Source organism: Canis lupus, chromosome 1, assembly GCF_003254725.2.
Source record: "Canis lupus dingo isolate Sandy chromosome 1, ASM325472v2, whole genome shotgun sequence".
Taxonomy (NCBI): Eukaryota; Metazoa; Chordata; class Mammalia; order Carnivora; family Canidae; genus Canis; species Canis lupus.
In genome coordinates, this window is record NC_064243.1 from 110487573 (window position 1) to 110508195 (window position 20623).

The 20623-nt window shown below is 46.9% G+C and overlaps 1 protein-coding gene across 2 annotated transcripts in view; it reads right to left on the bottom strand.

The window, feature by feature from the left end:
* Positions 1 to 68: 68 nt before the first annotated feature.
* RELB (RELB proto-oncogene, NF-kB subunit) overlaps positions 69 to 20623 on the bottom strand; it is a 30007-nt gene continuing 9452 nt past the window's right edge. For both annotated transcript variants that reach the window (XM_025424686.3, XM_049109301.1), the window contains 8 exons: positions 14233 to 14390; positions 12755 to 12846; positions 12444 to 12575; positions 10766 to 10870; positions 4580 to 4795; positions 3759 to 3827; positions 3573 to 3650; positions 69 to 885 (listed from right to left, as the gene is read on the bottom strand). In XM_025424686.3, the coding sequence (XP_025280471.1) occupies positions 497 to 885; positions 3573 to 3650; positions 3759 to 3827; positions 4580 to 4795; positions 10766 to 10870; positions 12444 to 12575; positions 12755 to 12846; positions 14233 to 14390 (1239 nt within the window). In that variant the 3' untranslated portion in view covers positions 69 to 496. The remainder of the gene's footprint in view (positions 886 to 3572; positions 3651 to 3758; positions 3828 to 4579; positions 4796 to 10765; positions 10871 to 12443; positions 12576 to 12754; positions 12847 to 14232; positions 14391 to 20623) is intronic.

Genomic DNA, 20623 nt, shown 5'->3' on the forward strand with positions numbered 1-20623 from the left:
ATCCCCGCGGGTTCGTGCGTGAGCGCCCTGGGGTCTCCCCAGCGGAGAAGACAGCAGACTCCCAAGGCTCAAAAACTCATCTTTATTGGGAAGACTCACAACAAACAATCTTTATCCCCCACCTTCAAGCTCGGGGGAGGAGAGCTGAGGATCTGCACCTTTCTCCCATTATGTACACTCCAGAATCCACCTGGAGAAGGCGCCCCCACTCGTGGGGGCTGAGGCAACTTTACAAGCTGGTGCATGGGAGCCAAGCCCCTTTTCCTCTCCGGACTCGGTTTTCTCATTTGTAAAATGGGCTCAGGGGAAACCGGTGCTACGGAGCTTCTCACCAGCGCCAAAGATGTCCCATTAAGAAGGATGAGGAGATCGGAAGACTGACCACTTGGGGGCCCACGGGTATGGAGGTGCGGTGCGGGACATCCTCGTTGGGTTTGCACGGCCCCTTCCACCTCCAGTCCTCCCCACCCAGTGCCTCTCCTCCAGCACCTCAGGGCTACGTGGCCTCGGGCCCCGGGGACAGGAGGCCTCCCCCAAAGCCCACCTCACGGTACTGGTTGGGGAACATGTTGCTGCCCACAAGGCTGGCAGTGCCCCCGTCCCCGGGGCCTGGGGCCTGATATGAGTCCAGCGTCATTGGCTCAGGGCCGGAAGGCTCTCCAACAGCCGGCCCTGCAGCCCCATTGCCCGTGACAGCGCTGGCGAGTGGCGGCGCAGGGGGCAGCATGTCCAGCATGGTGAAAAGTGTGGGGGCCGTGCTGTCATCATAGGCAAAGCTGTCGTCCAGAAGGTCCGGCCCACCGGGGGGCTCCAGGCCGGGTAGGGACACGGTGCCAGGGAAGAAGTCTGTGTCTGGCAGCAGGGCTGACGGTGGGAGGAACGGGCCTGCACAGATGAGAGGGAAGGAAAATAGGGTGGCTTTAGCATCAACTTCTGGCCATGCCCAAACTCCAGTGACCTAATAGAGCTAAATGCATGATCACCGTGGCCTCCTTTAATCCCAAGGAGAACCCTGGGGTAGGCATTATCACCATTCGCACTTAATAAGCAAATTGAGGTCAAGAGCGCCTGGGTAGCTCAGTGGTTGAACATCTGCCTTCTGCTCAGGTCTTGATCCCAGGGTCCAGGGATCGAGTCCCACATCAGGCTCCCTGCATGGAGCCTGCTACTCCCTCTGCCTCTCTCTCTCTGCTTCTCTATGTCTTTCATGAATAAATAAATAAATAAAATCTTAAAAAAAAAAAAGCAAACAGGCAAAATAATTCAGTCACACATAGCTGGTAAGTTGTAGAACCAGGGTTCAAACTATGCTTCTGCAGGGCTGGGGAGTTTTTCCAAAAAATAAGGATGTTGAAGAGGCTCTAAAGTCCTCCCCTCACCCAAGTTATAGAGACCACCCAAAAAGTGAAAGCCCCACACATGGAAGACCTAAATGAGAAGTCACCAGTTCCCAAATTGGAAGGTAAAATTGTATGTCATTATAAAGGAGAGTCTCTTTCTGAGACAAGACAAACCTGACCAGCAAAGGCAAATTATGCTTATCTCAGAAAGACTCAGGGCTGCTGGGACTCTATTTCCCAGCCTCCCTTACAGCTAAATGTCATCATGTGACTTAAGTTCTCCTGGCTGGACTATGGGTGTGATGGCTGGAGCCTCAGCAGCCATATTGGACCATGAGATGGAAAATGAGTTGAAAATGGCAGGAGCTTGGTTGGGTCTCTGATGATCCTACAGCCTCCACACCATCCCAGGACTATCTACCACTGTTTATCTGAGAAGAGAAATATAGCCTGTTGAAGCCCCTGTTAATTTGGGTTTTGTTGTGAATACAGCTAAACATGATCATAACAAATGCATTCCTGGCATTCCTGTCCAGCAAGTTCCTAAGATCTCCTGAGCACTAACTATGCTAACTATCTGTGTGATATGACCTGACTAGATTCTAAAAAGGACCCTAAGAGGTAAGATTTCCATCTGACAGATGAGATCCAAAGAAGTCACATGGCTAAATTCAGGCTTCAGAATCCAAACTCAGTCTGATTCCAGAGGCCATGCTCCTAACCATTATACTATCATGCCAGAGCAGCTTTGCCCCATGGATGAGAGAGGAGGGCTTTAGGCATTGGGAAACGGGTGATGGAGGACGTAGATGAACAGCAGTGGCTAAAGAGGAGACGCTTTGGGACTTGGGGATTGAAGACTGGTGAAGTGGGCTAGGATTGGTTGTTGCTATAGGTAGAGCTCTGGGCATTAGTTACCAGGTGCAGTGGGTAGGGGGAACAACAGGTGATACTTGAAACCTCCACAGTGGGACTGGTTGGAGTGATCCAGGCTCAGCAGACTCTGAGTGGCTGGCTGTTGGTGGCTGGCTGGGAGCTGGGTGCCCTGGGGTAGCTGGGGTATTAGGGGACAGCACTGTTAGAGCTAGTGGTCAGCGGCTGGGGAGGCTTCTGATGGCAGCCAGATAAGGCTGCAGTTCATGGGAAGCAGAGGCTGGCATATGAGTTAAGATGAAAGCAGGGGTAGAACAGGCCAGAGGGTGTTTGGGCTAGAGACAGGCTCTGAATTAAGGCTGGTTGGCTCTGACAACCCCTCCCATTTATCTACCATTTACCCCCTGCTATCTGTTCCACATAATATTTTATCACTAATCTACCTGTATAGATGCCCAGGTTCAAGTCCCTGCTCCACCGCAAATGCAGTATGTGACCTTGGCTAAGAGACTTCAGCTTCCCGGGCCTCAGTTTCTTTATCAGTAAAATGAGGGGGGAAGTGATGTGATGGTATAGATTCAATGAGTAAACATACACAAAGCACCTATGTACCCATTATATAGTGTCTATAAAAAGAAATGCAATAAAATCTAAAAGGCCAGGCAGCCAGGGTGGTTCAGCAGTTTGGTGCCATCTTCAGCCCAGGGCCTGATCCTGGAGACCTCGGATCGAATCCCACGTCAGGCTACCTGCATGGAGCCTGCATCTCCCTCTGCCTGTGTTTCTGCCTCTCTCTCTGTGTCTCTCATGAATAATAAAATAAAATCTTTTTTTTTAATTTTTATTTATTTATGATAGTCACAGAGAGAGAGAGAGGCAGAGACACAGGCAGAGGGAGAAGCAGGCTCCATGCACCGGGAGCCCGATGTGGGATTCGATCCCAGGTCTCCAGGATCGCGCCCTGGGCCAAAGGCAGGCGCCAAACCGCTGCGCCACCCAGGGATCCCCAATAAAATAAAATCTTTAAAAAAAAATCTAAAAGGCCAATGAGGGAGGTGTATGGTGAAACTTTTCAGAGGAGTCTCTGAGGCCCTGAGAGGTCGAGCAACTTGGTGAGGGTCACACAGCAAGTGAATGGCCCAGGAGACATCGAGCCTCCTCCAAATGGTATCCAGAACTGTACTTTCTACTTCATGTACTTCATGCTGCTGCCTGAGATGTGAGTTCCTGGCCTTGTGGGACCTCTTGGCGGGAGGGCGGGGGGGGGGGTTGCTGAAGAGGCCAGAAGCAGGGCTGCAGCTCACCCTCATCCCACTTCAGAGAGCAGGGGCTTGCCCTAAGTGGGGAACCACAACCCACCTGAGCTGGAGTTGGGCAGGAAGTGATCCAGGAAGGCTGGCTTTTTCCTCCGTCGTTTGCTCTCGATGCCATGCGGATCTGAAGGAAGGCAGAGATGAGGACCCCTGGACCCTCACAGCCCCTCCTCCCCAGGCTAGGGCTTAGCCATCCCCTCCCAGGATGTGGAAAGGGGCAGAGGGGACACACCAGAGCTGTTCAGCTCCCCGAGGACATCAGGCATCCCCCGTTTCCGCTTCTTGTCCACGCCATAGCTGTCTGTTCAGGAGATACCAGGGGCAACATTATCCATCAATAATAATAATTAAGAATTAATTATAGAGACCATTTAGGAAGTCATTGACCTGTTCTAATTCTTGACCAACTAATGCAAATAGATGTCCGCATCTCAATCAGAATGAAACCCAAATTCACTTCAAGCCACACTGGCCTCTTTGTTGTTCCTGGAACATCCCAGGCACAATCCTGCCTCAGGACCTTTGCACTTGCTATTCTAGCTATTTGAAACACTATTTTCCAACTCCCACCACTTCCCTGGACAACTGCCTAGTCATCCCCATGTCCTCAACTAAGTCATCCCCTCCTCCAGGAAGCCCTTCCTAATCCCCAAGCCTGGACCAGATGCCCACTCTGAGCAATCTGAGTCCTCCGAGCAAATCTATCCCCACAATAGGACTGTGAGACTTATGAGAGCAGGGCTGGGGCTATCTTGGTCACTGCTGTGTCCTCAGCACCACTCAGTACAGGGCCAGGCATGAGGAGGCAAGCTGAGGGGAGAAATAATCAAATATTCCCCAAATGCCATCAGCTATGTACTGTTACTTCCATTTTACACAGGAGACAGGGTCAGAGAGAGGCCAAGGTCACACAACCAGTAAGAGGTAGAGCCAGGAACTGAACCCAGCCTGTGCAGTCAAGAGCCTGCATTTTACTTCTGCCTCTTCCCTTGTCCCCTCTAGGCCAGACACCTGGTCTCTGGGCAATGGGTCACCCTGGGTTGCCGTGGTTACCATGGTCCCGAGGCAGGTACGTGAAGGGCAGAGGCTCGCTGCAGACCCCGTCAGTAAGCCGCTGCAGGAAGACGTTCACGGTCACAGGCTCAACGATTTCCAGGTCCTCATAGGGTGGTGTCTTGAAAACAATGGCAATCTGGCGGTGCACATCGGCCTGGGAGAAGTCAGCCCGGCCTTCCCAGGAGGCCCTGCTAAACACCACCGATATATCCTCTGGCGGGAAAGTGGGGACGTCAGCTGAGCCAGGGCACTGGCCCACCGGGCCCCCAACTCATTCAGCCTTCCCCCAAATCAACATTGATATTCTTTTTTTTTATTATTTAATTTTTATTTATTTATGATAGTCACAGAGAGAGAGAGAGAGAGGCAGAGACACAGGTAGAGGGAGAAGCAGGCTCCACGCACCGGGAGCCCGACATGGGATTCGATCCCGGGTCTCCAGGATCGCGCCCTGGGCCAAAGGCAGGCGCTAAACCGCTGCGCCACCCAGGGATCCCAACATTGATATTCTTTTAAAAATATGTGTGTGTGTGTATATGTATATATATATGTTAAGTTTTATTACATCCATTTGTTTTTTTTTTTTATTACATCCATTTGATTTAAATGAGCTTCACACACAACATGGGGCTTGAACTCACAACTCTGAGCTCAAGATTCCCATACTCTACCAACTGAACCAGCCAGGTGCCCCCAATATTGATATCCTTAAGAATAAAATTAATTATAGAGGCACCTGAGGGGCTCAGTTGGTTGAGCGTCCAACTCTTGGTTTTGGCTCAGGTCATGATCTCAGGTTCGTGAGACTAAGCCCCATATTGGGAGGGGGGCTAAGGAAGTGAGGAATCTGCCTAAGATTCTCTCCCTCTGTCCCTCCCCTGCTCATACATACTCTTTCTCTCTCAAATAAATAAATCTGGGACACCTGGGTGGCTCAATGGTTGAGTGTCTGTCTATGGCTTAGAGTGTGGTCCTAGAGTCCCGGGATCAAGTCCCACATTGGGATCCCTTGAGGAACCTGCTTCTCCCTCTGCCTATATCTCTGCTTCTCTCTGTGTAGTTCATGAATACATAAATAGAATCTTAAAAAAAACAAATCTTAAGAAAAAAGAATAAAACTAATCATAGCAGCAGTTAACCTTCTGTTGAGCACCTACTGTGTGCCAGCCACTAAGTGTTTTACATATTTTTAATATATTATCTTATTTAATCCTTTTAGCAACATGAGAGACAGACAGAATTAATATCGCCACCATGTCAGAAGTCCCCCTAGACCACCATCAGATTCAGTGATTCATTAAGGGGACACACAGGACTCAGCCTATAATTGTACTCATGCATGATTTATTACTGCAAAAAGATACCTAGCATCCTCAGTAAAGGGAAAAGATGCCTGGAGTGAAGTCCAGAGAAAACCAGTCACAAGTTTCCAGGAGTCTTTTCCCAGTGGAAACAGAGAACATGTTAATCCCTTCCCCACCCCATTAACAAACTGTGACAACACATGTGAAATGCTGTCTATCAGGGAAGCTCACTGGAGATTCAGTACACAGGGTTTTTATTGGGGGCTGGTTACATAGGCACCCTCTGCCTGGCCTATATCAAAATTTCAGACTCCCAGAAGCAAAGCAGGTGTTCAGCACAAACCACCTTGTTCATATAGTTAAAGCACAGTGAGCCCCTCTCATTATCCAAGCTCCCAATAACCAGCCAAGCATCAACCTTGCACACAGGCCTTTCAAAGGATAACAGTCTCAGACCTTCTATGTTAACTCTTTTACATACCCCCTTTAAATATGGGGAAACTGAGGCTTCGAAGGGTAAAGAGACTTACCCAAGGTCACACAGCTGGTAGCAGGATAGTCAGGATCCAGTATGCTATACTGCCCATTATTTCTTTTTCTTATCTTATTGCATTGCCTCTTTTCACACTAATTCCATCTACTGAGGCTTTATATTTGTCTAGACACACAGAGATTGCCTCTAAGTCACACAGCAATCTTATGAAAAAAAAGTACCTTGAGGAAACCCATTATATAGAGGGAGCAAAGGCACGGAAAGGTGAAGTCACTTGTCCAAGGTCACAAAGCCAACAAGTGGTAGAGGCAAGATGGGAATCCAAGTGGGCTAGAGCTCTTCACCACCATCTCCCAAGGGTTTGGGGAAGTTACCTGATATCTCTGGGCCTAGTTTCCTCACCTAAGCAGAAGCAAAATCAGAGTACCTACTTCACATGGTTGCTTGGAGGATTAGTTGAATCATTCCAAGTAAAGGTGCTCAGTCCACGTTAAGTATGATTACTTTTTTTAAAAGATTTTATTTATTTGACAGAGAGAGAGAGAGAGAGTACAAGCAGGGGGAGCTGCAAGCAGAGGGAGAGGGAAAAGCAAGCTCCCTGCTGAGCAAAGAGCCTGATGTAGGGCTTAACCCCAGGACCCTTGGATCATGACCTGAGCCAAAGGCAGATGCTTAACCAACTGAGCTACCCAGGTACCCCAGGTATGATTACTTTTATTAGCATTACACAAAGTACTAGCTTCAGGCCTGGCACTCAGAAATTCTCAGTAAATGCTAACTCTTTATAGTGTAGTTCTTGGGTAATTGAGAGCCTGTCTCAACCTAACACCAACTCATTTGAGGGATAAGGAAGCAGAAGCTCAGGGTAGTGAAGCCACCAGTCCGAGACCGGCCAGTGAACGAACAATAGAACAAGACTGACATCTGCCTCTAGTTATTTGCACACACCTGGACCAGTTTCCCTGCTCTGGCCCCAACTCCCAGGACCCTAACAATCTCTGTGGCATTCCTCAGATCTTGGCTCAAATATCACTTCCTCTGGGAAGCCTTCCAAGGTGGCCAGACCGTGTCTGGTCTTCTTGTTGTTTTAGTGCTCTCACCCAGTTCTAATGCTTTGTCTTCTTCCTTCTCAGCATAACTCACAATTGTAATTTGTGTTTCTTTCCCTAACCTCCCCACCACCACCACTGAACTGGCAGCCCTGGAGAGCAAAGCTGGGGCCTGTGTCTGTCACTGCTGTGTCCCAGCACTGCCTAGCACTAGGGCCCAGCACAAAAGAGCCATCCATCTCCATTTGCTCATTCACTCAAAATTTTATAAGAACCTCCCTGACCTGGACATATATCCAAAAGAACTGAAAACAGGAGATCAAACAAAAACTTACACACAAATGTTCAAACATTAATAGCAACATTTCATAATAACCAAAAGGTGGAAACAACCCAAATGTCCACCAATTTATGAATGGATAAACAAATTATATATCCATACAATAGAATATAATCCTGGGGATCCCTGGGTGGCTCAGTGGTTTAGCTCCTGCCTTCAGCTCAGGGAGTGATCCTGGAGTCCCTGGATCGAGTCCCACATTGGGCTTCCTGCATGGAGCCTGCTTCTCCCTCGGCCTGTGTCTCTGCCTCTCTCTCTTTCTGTGTCTCTCATGAATAAATAAATAAAATCTTAAAAAAAAGAAATAGAAGATGTATATTTCAAAAAAAAAAATAGAATATAATCCCACCATGAAAAGGAAGGAAGCACTGATACATACTATCCCATGGATGAATCTAAAAACATTAAGCTAAGTGAAGGATGCCAGATACATAAGGCCACATATCATAGGATTCCATTTAAATGAAAAGTCCAGAAAGGGCAAATCCATGGACAGAAACAGATTAGTCGTTAGAGGAGGGAAGCATAGGGAGTGACTGCTTATATGAAATGGGAAGTGAAGTTTCTTTCTGGGGTGATGAAAATGTTCTGGAACTAGGTAGTGGTGATGGCACAACATTGTTAATGTTCTAAATGCCATTGAATTGTACACTTTAAATGCTTTTTTAAAAATGTTTTTTTAAAGGGACACCTGGATGGCTCAGTGGCTGAGCATCTGCCTTTGGCCCAGGGTGTGATCCTGGAGTCCTGGGATTGAGTCCCACATTGGGCTCCCTGCATGGAGCCTGCTTCTTCCTCTGCCTATGTCTCTGCCTCTCTCTGTGTCTCTCATGAATAAATAAAATCTTTTTTTTTTTAATTTTTTTTTTGAATAAAATCTTTAAAATAAATACATAAAAATTAAATTTAAAAAATTTTAAGATTTTATTTATTCATTCATGAGAGACAGAGAGAGAGAGAGAGAGAGAGAGAGAGGCAGAGACAGGCAGAAAAAGAAGCAGACTCCATGCAGGGAGCCCGATGCGGGACTCCATCCTGGGACCCCAGGATCACGCCCTGGGCTAAAGGCAGGCACTAAACCGCTGAGCCACCCAAGGATCCCATAAAAATGTTTTTTAAAGAATGGAATTTGTAGCTTAAAAAAAAAAAAAGGAGGGATCCCTGGGTGGCGCAGCGGTTTAGCGCCTGCCTTTGGCCCAGGGCGCGATCCTGGAGACCCGGGATCGAATCCCACGTCGGGCTCCCGGTGCATGGAGCCTGCTTCTCCCTCTGCCTGTGTCTCTGCCTCTCTCTCTCTCTCTCTCTCTCTCTCTGTGACTATCATAAATAAATAAAAAATTAAAAAAAAAAAAAGGAGCAAGTAAAGATTTTTTTTTTTTCCTGAGAACTTCATGGGTGCTTGATCCTGGAATGGGTAGTTCTGGGAACAAAGTTGCTAACCAGGACAGCCCTGACCTATATAACCCAATGGGGGAGACAGACGTTAGCTATATAAGCACAGAGCATGAGAAAGGATCGGAAGAGATCCCTGAGGCTGTGACATGTTCTCCCACTATGCTCCCCTCTTGCCCCATTGACTTTACTGTTTCTCTAACAATGACACCTGCTCCTACCCCAGGGCCTTGGTACTTGCTGTTCCTCTGCTGACTCTTCCCCAGAGAGTCACATGGAGAGTCATGGCTCCAATGGTATCTCCTTGGCCCCACTTAGTAAAATTGCGCCCACAACCCCTCCAGCCATTCCTCCCTATCCCCTTTCTCAGAATTATTTTTCTCTTTTCTCCATCTTCCTGAGGTTTTGCAACTCTCTTTATTTTTTACTTTTCCTCCCAGAAGAATGATTATGAGCACAGGCCACATAGATTCAAATGCTGTGTCTACCTGCCTAGCTGTGTGACCTTGTGCGAGTTACTTAACCTTTCTGTGCCTTACTTTCCTCATCTATGAAAGGGAGGTAATAATTGGATCTACCTCTAGAACTATTAGGCAATCAGATGATCTAATGAGTGAGGTGTAGAAAGTGCTTATAACAGAGCTTGGCATATAATAAGGACATTTATATCCTTGGTGGTGATGTTATTTATAGTAGAGTCAGGATAAAAAATGCAAAGGATACAGAAAGTATATATACAGTAAGAGCCAAGGCTCTCTCCAGCCAGGCAGTGCAGGATGCACCTGTTGTTTTGTTGTTGCTGTTGTTTTTTAAGTAGGCTATATGCCCAGAATGGAGCCCAACACAGGGCTTGAACTCACAACCCTGAAATGAAGACCTGAGCTAAGGGGACACCTGGGTGGCTCAGTGGTTGAGCATCTGCCTTCAGCTCAGGTCAGGAACCCGGAGTCCTGGAATCGAGTCCCACATCAGGCTCCCCGCAGGGAGCCTGCTTCTCCCTTTGCCTATGTCTCTGCCTCTCTGCGTGTCTCTCCTGAAAAAATAAATAAAATCCTACAAAAAAAAAAAAAAAAAAAAAAACAAAAAACTGAGCTGAGATCAAGAGTCTATTCCTCCGCTGACCGAGCCACCTGGGCACCCACATCTGTTTTTTCAAAACCCTATTTGCAGAAGGGACATCTGAATAGACATGAAGTGAAGGAGATACATTTTCTTCATCTCCATTCTCCATTCTCCATTTTCTTCATCTGTAGCCTTTACCTAGCTGCCATAAAGCATTTACCTATGCAAACTCCATAAGAGCCCCCACCCCCCCAATCACCACCATCAGCTCGTGCTGCCTGGCACCCAGCATGGGCCAGCAGACACAGCTCTCCATCTTTGTACATGAATGAGTGAGTAAGCAGCTCCATAAGTGAATAAACCAATCGACTGTTGTAGTCTGACTCCACAGCCGGGGTTCTGGATCCTTCCACTGCAAAGTCCCAGTTAACCAGCTCCGCCTCCCGCTCCCGCCTACTTAGGCTTCCGGAGTCCCAGGGCAAGCTGCCCAATGCCACTTTGCCCACTCGCCAGCATACACAAGCGCTGTCCCAGATCCCTCACCTTTCTGCACCTTGTCACACAGCAGGTAGAGCTCCTCCCCACCCGTGCATGGCCCGCTCTCCTTGTTGATTCTGCAAATCCGCAGCTCTGACGTGTTTGTGGACTCTGGGAAAGGGCAAGAGGAGACGTATGTAAGAAAAGTTGAGAATTCAGCCATCAAATCCTCAGCAGGGACCCCATGGGTGCCCACCCCATGCCATGCAGAGATGGGAAATGGAGAAGCCAGGGGCGCCCAGTCCTCCCAGGACCTGTGGTCCAGGGAGAAAAAGAAGATGCTCAGACAGAGGGGTCTGTGGACAGTCAAAAGTCCTCCATGCTGAGACCCAGTGAGTGTCCCACCCAAACTGAGACCCAGCGACAGTCAGACCTCAGAGGGGACTGGGTGGAGTCAAGAGTCAACACCATTCTTAGATGTGGATTAATCCATAGTGGACACCCAAGGCTTTGCCTATCTAGCAGTCCTGGCCCTTCTTCTGTTGAGCCCTCAATTTTCCTTCTAGGAAACACTCCCCCCTCATTTCAGTCATGGGATTGGGTAGGGCTGAACCTACTCCCTAGCTCAGCAGTGACCTTGTGCCTCAAACATGGCCAATTAGAACACAGACTCCCTCTGGCCATAGCTAACTGGTCAGAGAGAAGCACATGGCCAAAATCAGGCCAATAAGAGAGAGACCTGAGACTCCAACCAAAAATATCGGGTAAAAGAAGCAATCTTTAGGTACCAGGGAGAGGTTCTAAGGTGGTAGGATATAAGCCTAGAGCTGCATACAGCCATTTGGCCCCCACCATGGGAGGGTTGTGCCAAAAATGACTCGAACTTGAACTATAGCTGAGAGATGGAAACAGAGAGATCCCTAATGACATCACTGAGCACCTGGAAACAGCCAGACCTGAAGCACTTAACTACCTCTGGACATTTTTAGTTAACGGAACAAACAAATTCTTCTTTTTCTCCTTCAGCCCATTTTTTTTTCCTTCAGCCCATTTGAGTTGGAATTCTATCACTTGCACCCATAAAAGCCCTGGATGGATGAATTTCCCTCCCCATTTTGATGCTTGTGGCAGTCACTATAGGCTGCTAAAACCTAACAGCCCTTCCAATCTCCTCTTCTATGCATATATCCCTCTGTTGAGGATGGAAACCCCAAATACTTGCTTTCCCAGACCCCCTTGCAACTAGCAGCCACCATGAGACCAAGTTCTAGCCAATGAGACATAAGCAGAGGTCTACCAGGGGGGTTCTGGGGAATATATTATTTTCTGTATGAAAAAGAAAAGTATTACTACTCATGCTGCCTCTTCTCTAGAATTGCCTGGTATAGTGGTACAGGTTGTGCACTCTATAATACAAGGAGGCCTCATTTCCATAGGCTACCTAATACATGCTGACCACTGGAATTGGGCAGTGTACAGCCTCCACACCATACAGGGTGACACTACCCGTCATGCCTGGAACACAGACATGGTACCTGGAACTGTGGGAACCAGCTCACAATCAAGGGAATCACAGAGCTGAACCAGTGCCATGATACTGCTGAGCAGCTGAATCAACACGAACAGACTTAGCCATGAGACAAATCAAAATAAAGAACTCCCTGTTTGTTCATGCCATTGTACATGGGCTTTCCAGTACCTGTGGCCAATAGCAATCCTAAGACACACAGCACCCTAGACTCACTCTTGTCATAGACAGGCTCAGAAAGCACAGGGTCCATCCGGCGCATCTGTCCCTGCTGGTCCCTATATGAGGCCTGGAAGCAAATCCTCACGACATTCATGTCCACCTCTTGATGATTCTTCAGGGACCCAGCTGTAGGAGAGATATGGGAAGGCTGAGGGTGGGGGACGGAAACACTGATGGGGAGGTAGGAGGGAGGGAAGGGATGGGGCTGAGGGGATAGTGGATCTGGAGAAGGTGAGGGGATGGGGTAGTAGATAGGGCAGGGGTTTCAGGAGGACAAGACAGCTCAGCTAGGTTCAGGGACTCACCATTGTAAGGGTCGATGCCCAGCTGAATCTTCCGCTCAATGGCAGCCTCAATCTCTTTCTTCCTCACACACTGGATGCCCAGATTGTTAAAGCTGAATGGGGACGGGGGAAAATAGGTGAAGGGAGGTACTCTGGAAGAGGCAGGTCTAGTCCTAAACCACAAGAGGACTCCGGCAGATGCTGCCTTGGGTCTCATAGTCTCAGGGGCCCCAGCATTAGGAGGGGCCTGCTGTTTAAACCTCAGGAATGATGGGGATTCTTGAGCACCTGGGAGTGCATTTTATCTTTACCACATGAAAACACTGGCCAACCTCATTTATAATAATAAAATTGCAAATTAAACATCAATGTGATGCCAATTTTTTTAAAAAGCTCATTAACACAGAAGGATCAAAATGTTTGATGATAGTCTCCACTGGTAAAGTTGTGAAGAATCAGGCACTCTCACCCATGATGGGTGGAAACCACAAATTGCTCCAGCAATTACATATCAAAGGACAATATGGCAATATTCATTCATTCATTCCCCAAATATTTCCTGAGCCCCTACTGTATGCCAGGCACCATGCTAGGCAGGACTGGGGGGCACAGCAAGAAACAAAAGGGACAAAATCCCTGTTCTAATGGATCTTACATCTTTGCTATATTTATAAATCACTTGATTTATAAATTTTATAAATCACTGGAAGTATACATGTCTTAGAGCTAGCAAGTTCATTTCTAGGAATTTATCCTAGAGAAGAAATGATAGATACATAAAGCTATGCATTACAGCACAGCTAGTAATAGGGCCACAGGATATTAGAACCACCACGAGGGCCCATTACTAGGGGGCTTCTCCAATTAATGGTGTACAGCTGTACATTGGAATACTATGCAGCCAAGAAAAAAGATAAGGCAGCTCTAAATGCTTACAGGAATGATCTCCAAGATGTACTAGAATGTAAAAACGAGGCACAAATGTCTGCTACCCTTTGTAAGGGGAGAAAAAAATATATATGCATAGCATTTTTTATTTGCCTCCAGGAAGGGACACTGACAGCTGCACGACCAAAGATGGAAGGAAGGAAATGTATTTTTCACTGTACAGTCTTTCTGAACCTTTTAATTTTTTATCTATCAAGAATGTATAAGTTATCAAGCGAAAGAAAGAATGATCTTGCAGTTAAGTCAGGTCTGGAGTCACATCCCTGCTCTGCCATTGGCTATCTGTGCTCCTTTACTCCCCTCTGTCTCAGTTTCCACCTCAACAAAGTGGGAATAAATATAACAGTGTGTGAAGGTGGGTACAGCAGGGGGCCAGACCTAGGCATGCCCCTCCACCACCCCCAGGCCTGGCCTTGGTCTCCCCATCTAGGAAATGCAGTGGGGAGAATCTAGCCAAGCAGTCTCTTGCCCTAAGACTTCCCCAGGCGATCTTCAGCTCCTCCATATCTCCATGACCTGGGATAAAGGGTTGGGGGTCAGGGGTCAAGTACCTGTGCCGGGGGCTGACATGAGGCCGGAGCCTCACCCTGCAGACGCCGTCGGTGCAGTCTTTCCCCACGAGGCTGTGGGGGTGGACTCGGTGAGGCCAGTCCTTCCACACCAGGCAGGCGGTCACCTCCACCTCCCGAAGCCCTCCACAATCCCGGAGCTGCAGGGAGACAGGTGCATTTTTGGGGTCCCATGGCAGACACCTGCACCCATCCAAACTCCCTGGGGCCTCCTTTGACAGCTCCCCAACCTTCTCCCCCGGGATGATGGAAAGGGGTTTGCTTAAGACCCCTCTGAGATCCTAAACCAGAGGCTTCTGACTGGTGGCTTGGGGGCCTCATAACATGATAGCTGCCCCACAAATGTGCTTTCCTTGGCCACTATGAGTTTTAAAAACTTGCATCCACACAGGGTCTTCGAGTACCACAGAGAATTTTCTAAAGACCAGGGAAGGAAAGCACCTTCACGGTGGAAAACCCACAGTGGATGCCACCTAAATCAGGTGATCAAGGTTGGCATCACCAATGCAGGGCCAAAGTGACTTGGGTACTCTAATGGGGTGCAATAGGAAAGCAGGACATCACTTCTGTGACAGCCCTCCAGAAGTATGTCACCTGAATCCCACTGTGATTCCTCAAATGAGCCCAAATCGAGGGTCATCATGTGAGAAAAAAAAATCAGTGTCATGAAAGGCAATAAAAAGATGGCTATCAGGGACGCCTGAGTGGCTCAGCGGTTGAGCATCTGCCTTCAGCTCAGGGTGTGATCCTGAGTCTGAGGATCGAGTCCTGCATCTACAACTCACAGGGAAATAGTTTAGCAAAAGCAATGTGTGTACATATCAGTGCATGCGCATACGTTTGTATGGTGGAGATTGACAGATACAGCAAACGTGGCAAATTGTCAACTGGCCAATACAGGTTAAGGACGCAGATGCTCATTGTATTATTCTTTCCATTTTTATGTAATTAAAAAATGTTTCATCTAGGACGCCTGGGTAGCTCACTGGTTGAGCTTCTGCCTTGGCTCAGGTCATGATCCCAGGGTCCTGGGACCGAGTCCCGCATCAGGCTCCCTACATGGAGCCTGCTTCTCCCTCTGCCTGTGTCTCTGCCTTTCTCTCTGTGTCTCTCTCAAATAAATAGTCTTTTTTTAAAAATGTTTCATCCAAACTCATCAAAATGTATGCATTAAATATGTGCAATTTTGTAAATGTAACGTATACCTCAGTAAGCCTTTTTTTTTAAGACTACAAAAAAAAAAAGATGAAAAGTTTTGTTCAAATTTGGGGAAAATTTGGAGCCTGAATTTAAAAAACTATGAGACAGGGGCGCCTGGATGGTGTAGTGAGTTAAGCCTCTGACTCTGGGTTTCACCTCACGTTGAGATCCTAGGGTCATGGGATGGAGCTCTACTTCACTCCCCACTCAGCTCCAAGTCCGCTAAAGTTTCTCTTTCCCTCTCTCTTTCTAAAATAAATAAATCTTTTTTTAATCTTTAATTTTTTATTTTTTAAAAGATTTTATTCATTTATTCATGAAAGACACAGAGAGAGAGGCAGACATACAGGCAGAGGGAGAAGCAGGCTCCCTGAGGGGAGAGCCCGATGTGGGACTTGATTCCCGGACTCTGGGATCACACCCTGAGTTTAAGGCAGATGGCTCAACCGCTGAGCCACCCAGGCGTCCCTAAAATAAATAAATCTTTTAGAAAGATAAAAATAAAAATAAAAAGTATGAGATATCCGTTATTTCAGATTTCCAGATTCTCTTTAAAGAAAAAGGAAGCAGGGTGCCTGGGTGGCTCAGTCAGTTAAGCATCTGCCTTGGGCTCAGGTCATGATCCCAGGGTCCTGAGATTCAGTCCCATATCTGGCTCTCTGCTTGGCAGCGAACCTACTTCTCCCTCTCCCTCTGCCTGCCACTCTGCGTACTTGTGGTCTCTCTGTGTCAAATGAGTGAATAGAATCTTTAAAAATAAAAATAAATAAAGAAAAAGGAAGTTAAGGCACCTGGGGCTGGAATTGGGGCTCAACAGCCACATGCAGCAGCAGATAGAAACCAGACCTTTAGATGGGGCCCAGACCCACTTGGCTTTCCTGGCTTACCCACAGGGCCCTGCTGGCACCAAAGATCCTATAAACCCTGCTCTGAACTTCTAAAGCCCTTGCCTACCTATTAAAAACAATAAATAGGTAGGTAGGTAAGTAGGTAAGTAGATAGATGATAGATAGATAGATAGATAGATAGATAGATAGATAGATAGATAAAATGAGTGCATCTCTTTGGGGTAGTATCGCCCTCTAGGGGGCATTTGGAATATGGGGGTGGTTGATGTGGGTTGACACTTAGGGACCCACAGCCTACAGTAGGCAGGACCTGGAATCAGAGATGCCACACAGCCTGCAATACTAGGGATGGTCCCACACAAGTCTTACAAGACTTTTGATCATCCTGCCAACATTCACATTGGGGACAAACCTGTTTAAAATGATCAAAGCCAAGTGCTCACTTCGGCAGCACATATACTAAAATGATCAGAGCGAAGAACCTAGCTGTTTTACACACATAGTCCTTTCCCCATAATTTAAAAATACACTGAATTTTCAAGGACTGTGGCCAACATATTAATTGAAGGAACGCTGATTTTGTTTAGACTGAGGGTTGTTTGCCACTTTGGAAGATCCCATCACCAACTGCAACCCTGTCCATACGGCATTTAATTCACCAAATCCACACAGCTGGGTCAGGATGCCAATGGGGGCCCCTGCATTAATGAAGTCACAAGCAACTGTCACCTTTATTATGAGTCCTTAGGGCTGTGCCTGAGCATTTACACACTGAAATAAAGATGATTATTATGCTGTATTATTTTCCTTTTATTTTCTCCTTCATATTAAAGTTAGGGCATTATGGATTTGGGGGATGATTATGAGTAGAGGGATGTAATATTGTATATAAATTTCAGTGAGCCAGATAGGGTTGAAGCTATTCATTTAATCAGCTCTGCACTGTAATATTAGGAGATTCAGAAAAGCTCAGAGTCAACAGTCTCAAGATTCATGAGAACTGCAGGGCTGAAAGCTTCTCATCTGTAAGATATCACACAATGCCTTGGAATAAGTCAGACCTGGTGCCAAATCCAGTCTCTGTCACTGGCCATCTGCATGATAAACCTCTCTACTCTGTCTTTATCTGTAGAATGGGTATTACTAAGTACCTGGTGCATAGGAGCACTTAGTAATTACTACAGTAAACTTGTTGTGTCCCTGAGGATGTAACTTCCTCTCTCTGAGCCTCAGTTTTCTGCTCTGAATGATGGGAATAAATATCCTGAATCCAGGGAGGCCTGGGTGACTCAGCAGTTGAATGTCTGCCTTTGGTTCAGGGTGTGATCCAGGGTCCTAGGATTGAGTCCTGCATTAGGCTCCCCATGGGGAGCCTGCTTCTCCCTCTGCCTATGTCTCTACCTCTCTTCTGTGTCTCTCATGAATAAATTAATTAAATCTTTTTTTTTAAATCCTGAAACCAGATTCAGAGCCAGGTCATTTCCTATTGTTGGATATTTACTGTTCTAACTGTTTGAAACCAAAACCAACAGCGAGCCAGAGAAATTGCCTGGAAAGATGCAGAAATAACCTGTTGGGGAAAACACAGCCTCTAAGTATCACCCCACAGATAAGATACTCATTACAAAGGAAAGCTGTTCCTTTACAACAAAGAGACCTGCTGGACACTAGCTCTTATGGGCCAAAGTGCATCCCCCTGCAATTTATATGTTGAAGCCCTAAACCTCAGTACCTCAGAATATGACTGTATTTGGAGACAGTCTTTAAAGAGGTGATTGAAGGGTGCCTCAGTGGCTCAGTGGTTGAGCATCTGCCTTTGGCTTAGGTCGTGATCCCGGGGTCCTGGGATGAATTCTACATCAGGCTCTTCGTAGGGGGCCTGCTTCTCCCTCTGCCTATGTCTCTGCCTCTGTGTCTCTCATGAATAAATAAAATAAAATCTTTTTAAAATAATTTTTAAAAAATAAAGAGGTGATTGAATTAATGAGGCCATTAGGATGGGCTCTGTTCCAATATGCTCTGTGTCCTTATAAGAAGAGGTAATTTGGACATGCAAGGAGACACCAGACAAGTGAGGGCACAGCAACAACAAGGCTGTCTGCAAGCCAAGGAGACCTCAGAGGAAATAAAATCTGTTGGCATCCTGGCCTTGGACTTCTAGCTTCTAGAGCTGTAAGACAATACATTTCTGTTGTCCAAGCCACCCAGTCTGTGGTAGGCAGTTATGGCAGCCCAAGCAGACTAACATACCACCTTAACCACAGGATGTAACTCGACATCATAGAGTAGGACAAACGGCCACCCCATGTCTACTGATGTGAGACACCAAGAAGGCCACACTATCACCACTGGGGTGTTCCCCCTGAGACACACAATCTGATTTCACCAAGAAACAGTCATCAAACACAGAATGCAGGACGTTCGACAATTTCTCATATCCTCCGCCCGTGTCCACATGTCCAAACACATGTCAAAAGTCAGATGGAGAAACTAACACAGGTCAAAAGACACTAAAGATATCCGTCTTCTTTTGTCCAGGCTACTACAAGATACCATGAATCAGATGGCATGTAAGTAACAGCCATTTATTTCTCACAGTTCTGGAGTTTGGAAGTTGAGATGAAGGTGCCAGCGTGGTGGGGCTCTGGTGAAGGCTGCCTTCCTGCTGTGTCGTCCTCGCCCCGGGGAAGGGGCTCAAGAGCTCTCTGGAGTCTTTTTTATAAAATCATCCATCCCAGTCATGAGAGCTCTGCCCTTATAACCTCAGTGCTTTCAAAGGGCCCTACTTTCTGATGCTATCACCCTGGGCCGAGGATTACAACGTATGAATTTTAGGGGAACACACACATTCAGGCCATAGCAAGACCTGCCAACTAAATGCAGCATAGGATCCTGGACTGAATATTAAATAAGTAAACAAGAAGAATAGCTCTCAAGAGTGCTAGGGGCGTGGGGGGAGCATGCCTGGCTGGTTCAATCTGTGGAACATGCGACTCTCAATCTTGGGGTTGTGAGTTCAAGCCCCATGCTGGGTGTACAGATTACTTAAAAATAAAATGTTTAAAGAAAAAAAAGGGGAACGCCTAGGTGGCTCAGTGATTGAGCATCTGCCTTTGGCTCAGGTCATGATCCTGGGGTGTTGGGATCAAGTCCCACATCAGGCTCCCTTCAGGGAGCCTGCTTCTCCCTCTGCCAGTGTCTCTGCTTCCCTCTCTGTGTCTCTCATGAATAAATAAATAAAACCTTTTTAAAAAAAGAATATTTGGGGGATAATTAGAATATAGACTTAATATCGGATAATACCCTTGGAGGAATATTAAGTTTCTAGAGTGTGGTGATGGGTGATAGGATTATATAGCTCCTATATTGTAGGAAAACATCCTTGGTTCTTGAGGGACATACATCAAAACGTTCTGGGTGAGGAATCATCATATCTCCAACCGACTTTCAAATCTCCCTCTATAAATGTCTATATAAAGGGAGAGAAAGACCAAAAGTAAATAGGCAACAGGCATGTTCACTGCACTATTCCTATCTATTGTGTGTTTTAAATTTTTCAAAAGAAAAAGATGGGACATAAAGTTGAAAAAAAAAAAAACCTGTCAATTGGAAAACTAAATGAAATCCTTAAAGATAAATAAGGGGCTACAAAATGTATCACAGTTGCCCCATTCCTGAAAATCCGGTGATGGAATATACATTTCAAAGCAAACCATTCTTTTGACCAGGATGTTCTACTCTGAGTGCTGCTTTGGCCACAATGTCTGGAGCCAAATCAAATAACAACTACCTTGTTGCATATAGGGAGTCTCACTGCTGGTGCTGGGCCACCTTCCTGGTTTCCTCATAGTATCCTGTGGGAGCAGGAACTCCAGCCTCATTTTACAGATGACAAAATTGTCACTGAGGCCAGCAGAAGCACTGGACCAGCATCAATTATTCACACAGCTGGTTAATACTAAAACCCATGTCTTTCTGACTCTAAAATCCATCTTTATAAGCAGTATGTTGACTGCTTCCTGCAAGAAGAATGGGGTTGTTCTGCTTCGGACCATGAGGGTAGGGAGGTCAGGGAAGGCTTCTCAGAGGTGGGCTGAGGCCTCATGGATGAATACAAGATGACCAGGCTGCATGATGAATACACTCCAGGTAGGAGGAACAGCATAAGCAAAGGCCTAGTGGTTGAAGGGTGGTGAGTGAGGAGGGGCTGGGTGGGAACTGGCAGCAGGAGTCAGAGAGGGAGAGCCTTAGAGGTGCAAGGAAGAGCTTGGGCTTCCTCCTGAGGGCACTAGACAGCCAAGAGAGGATTCTGAGCAGGGGAGAAG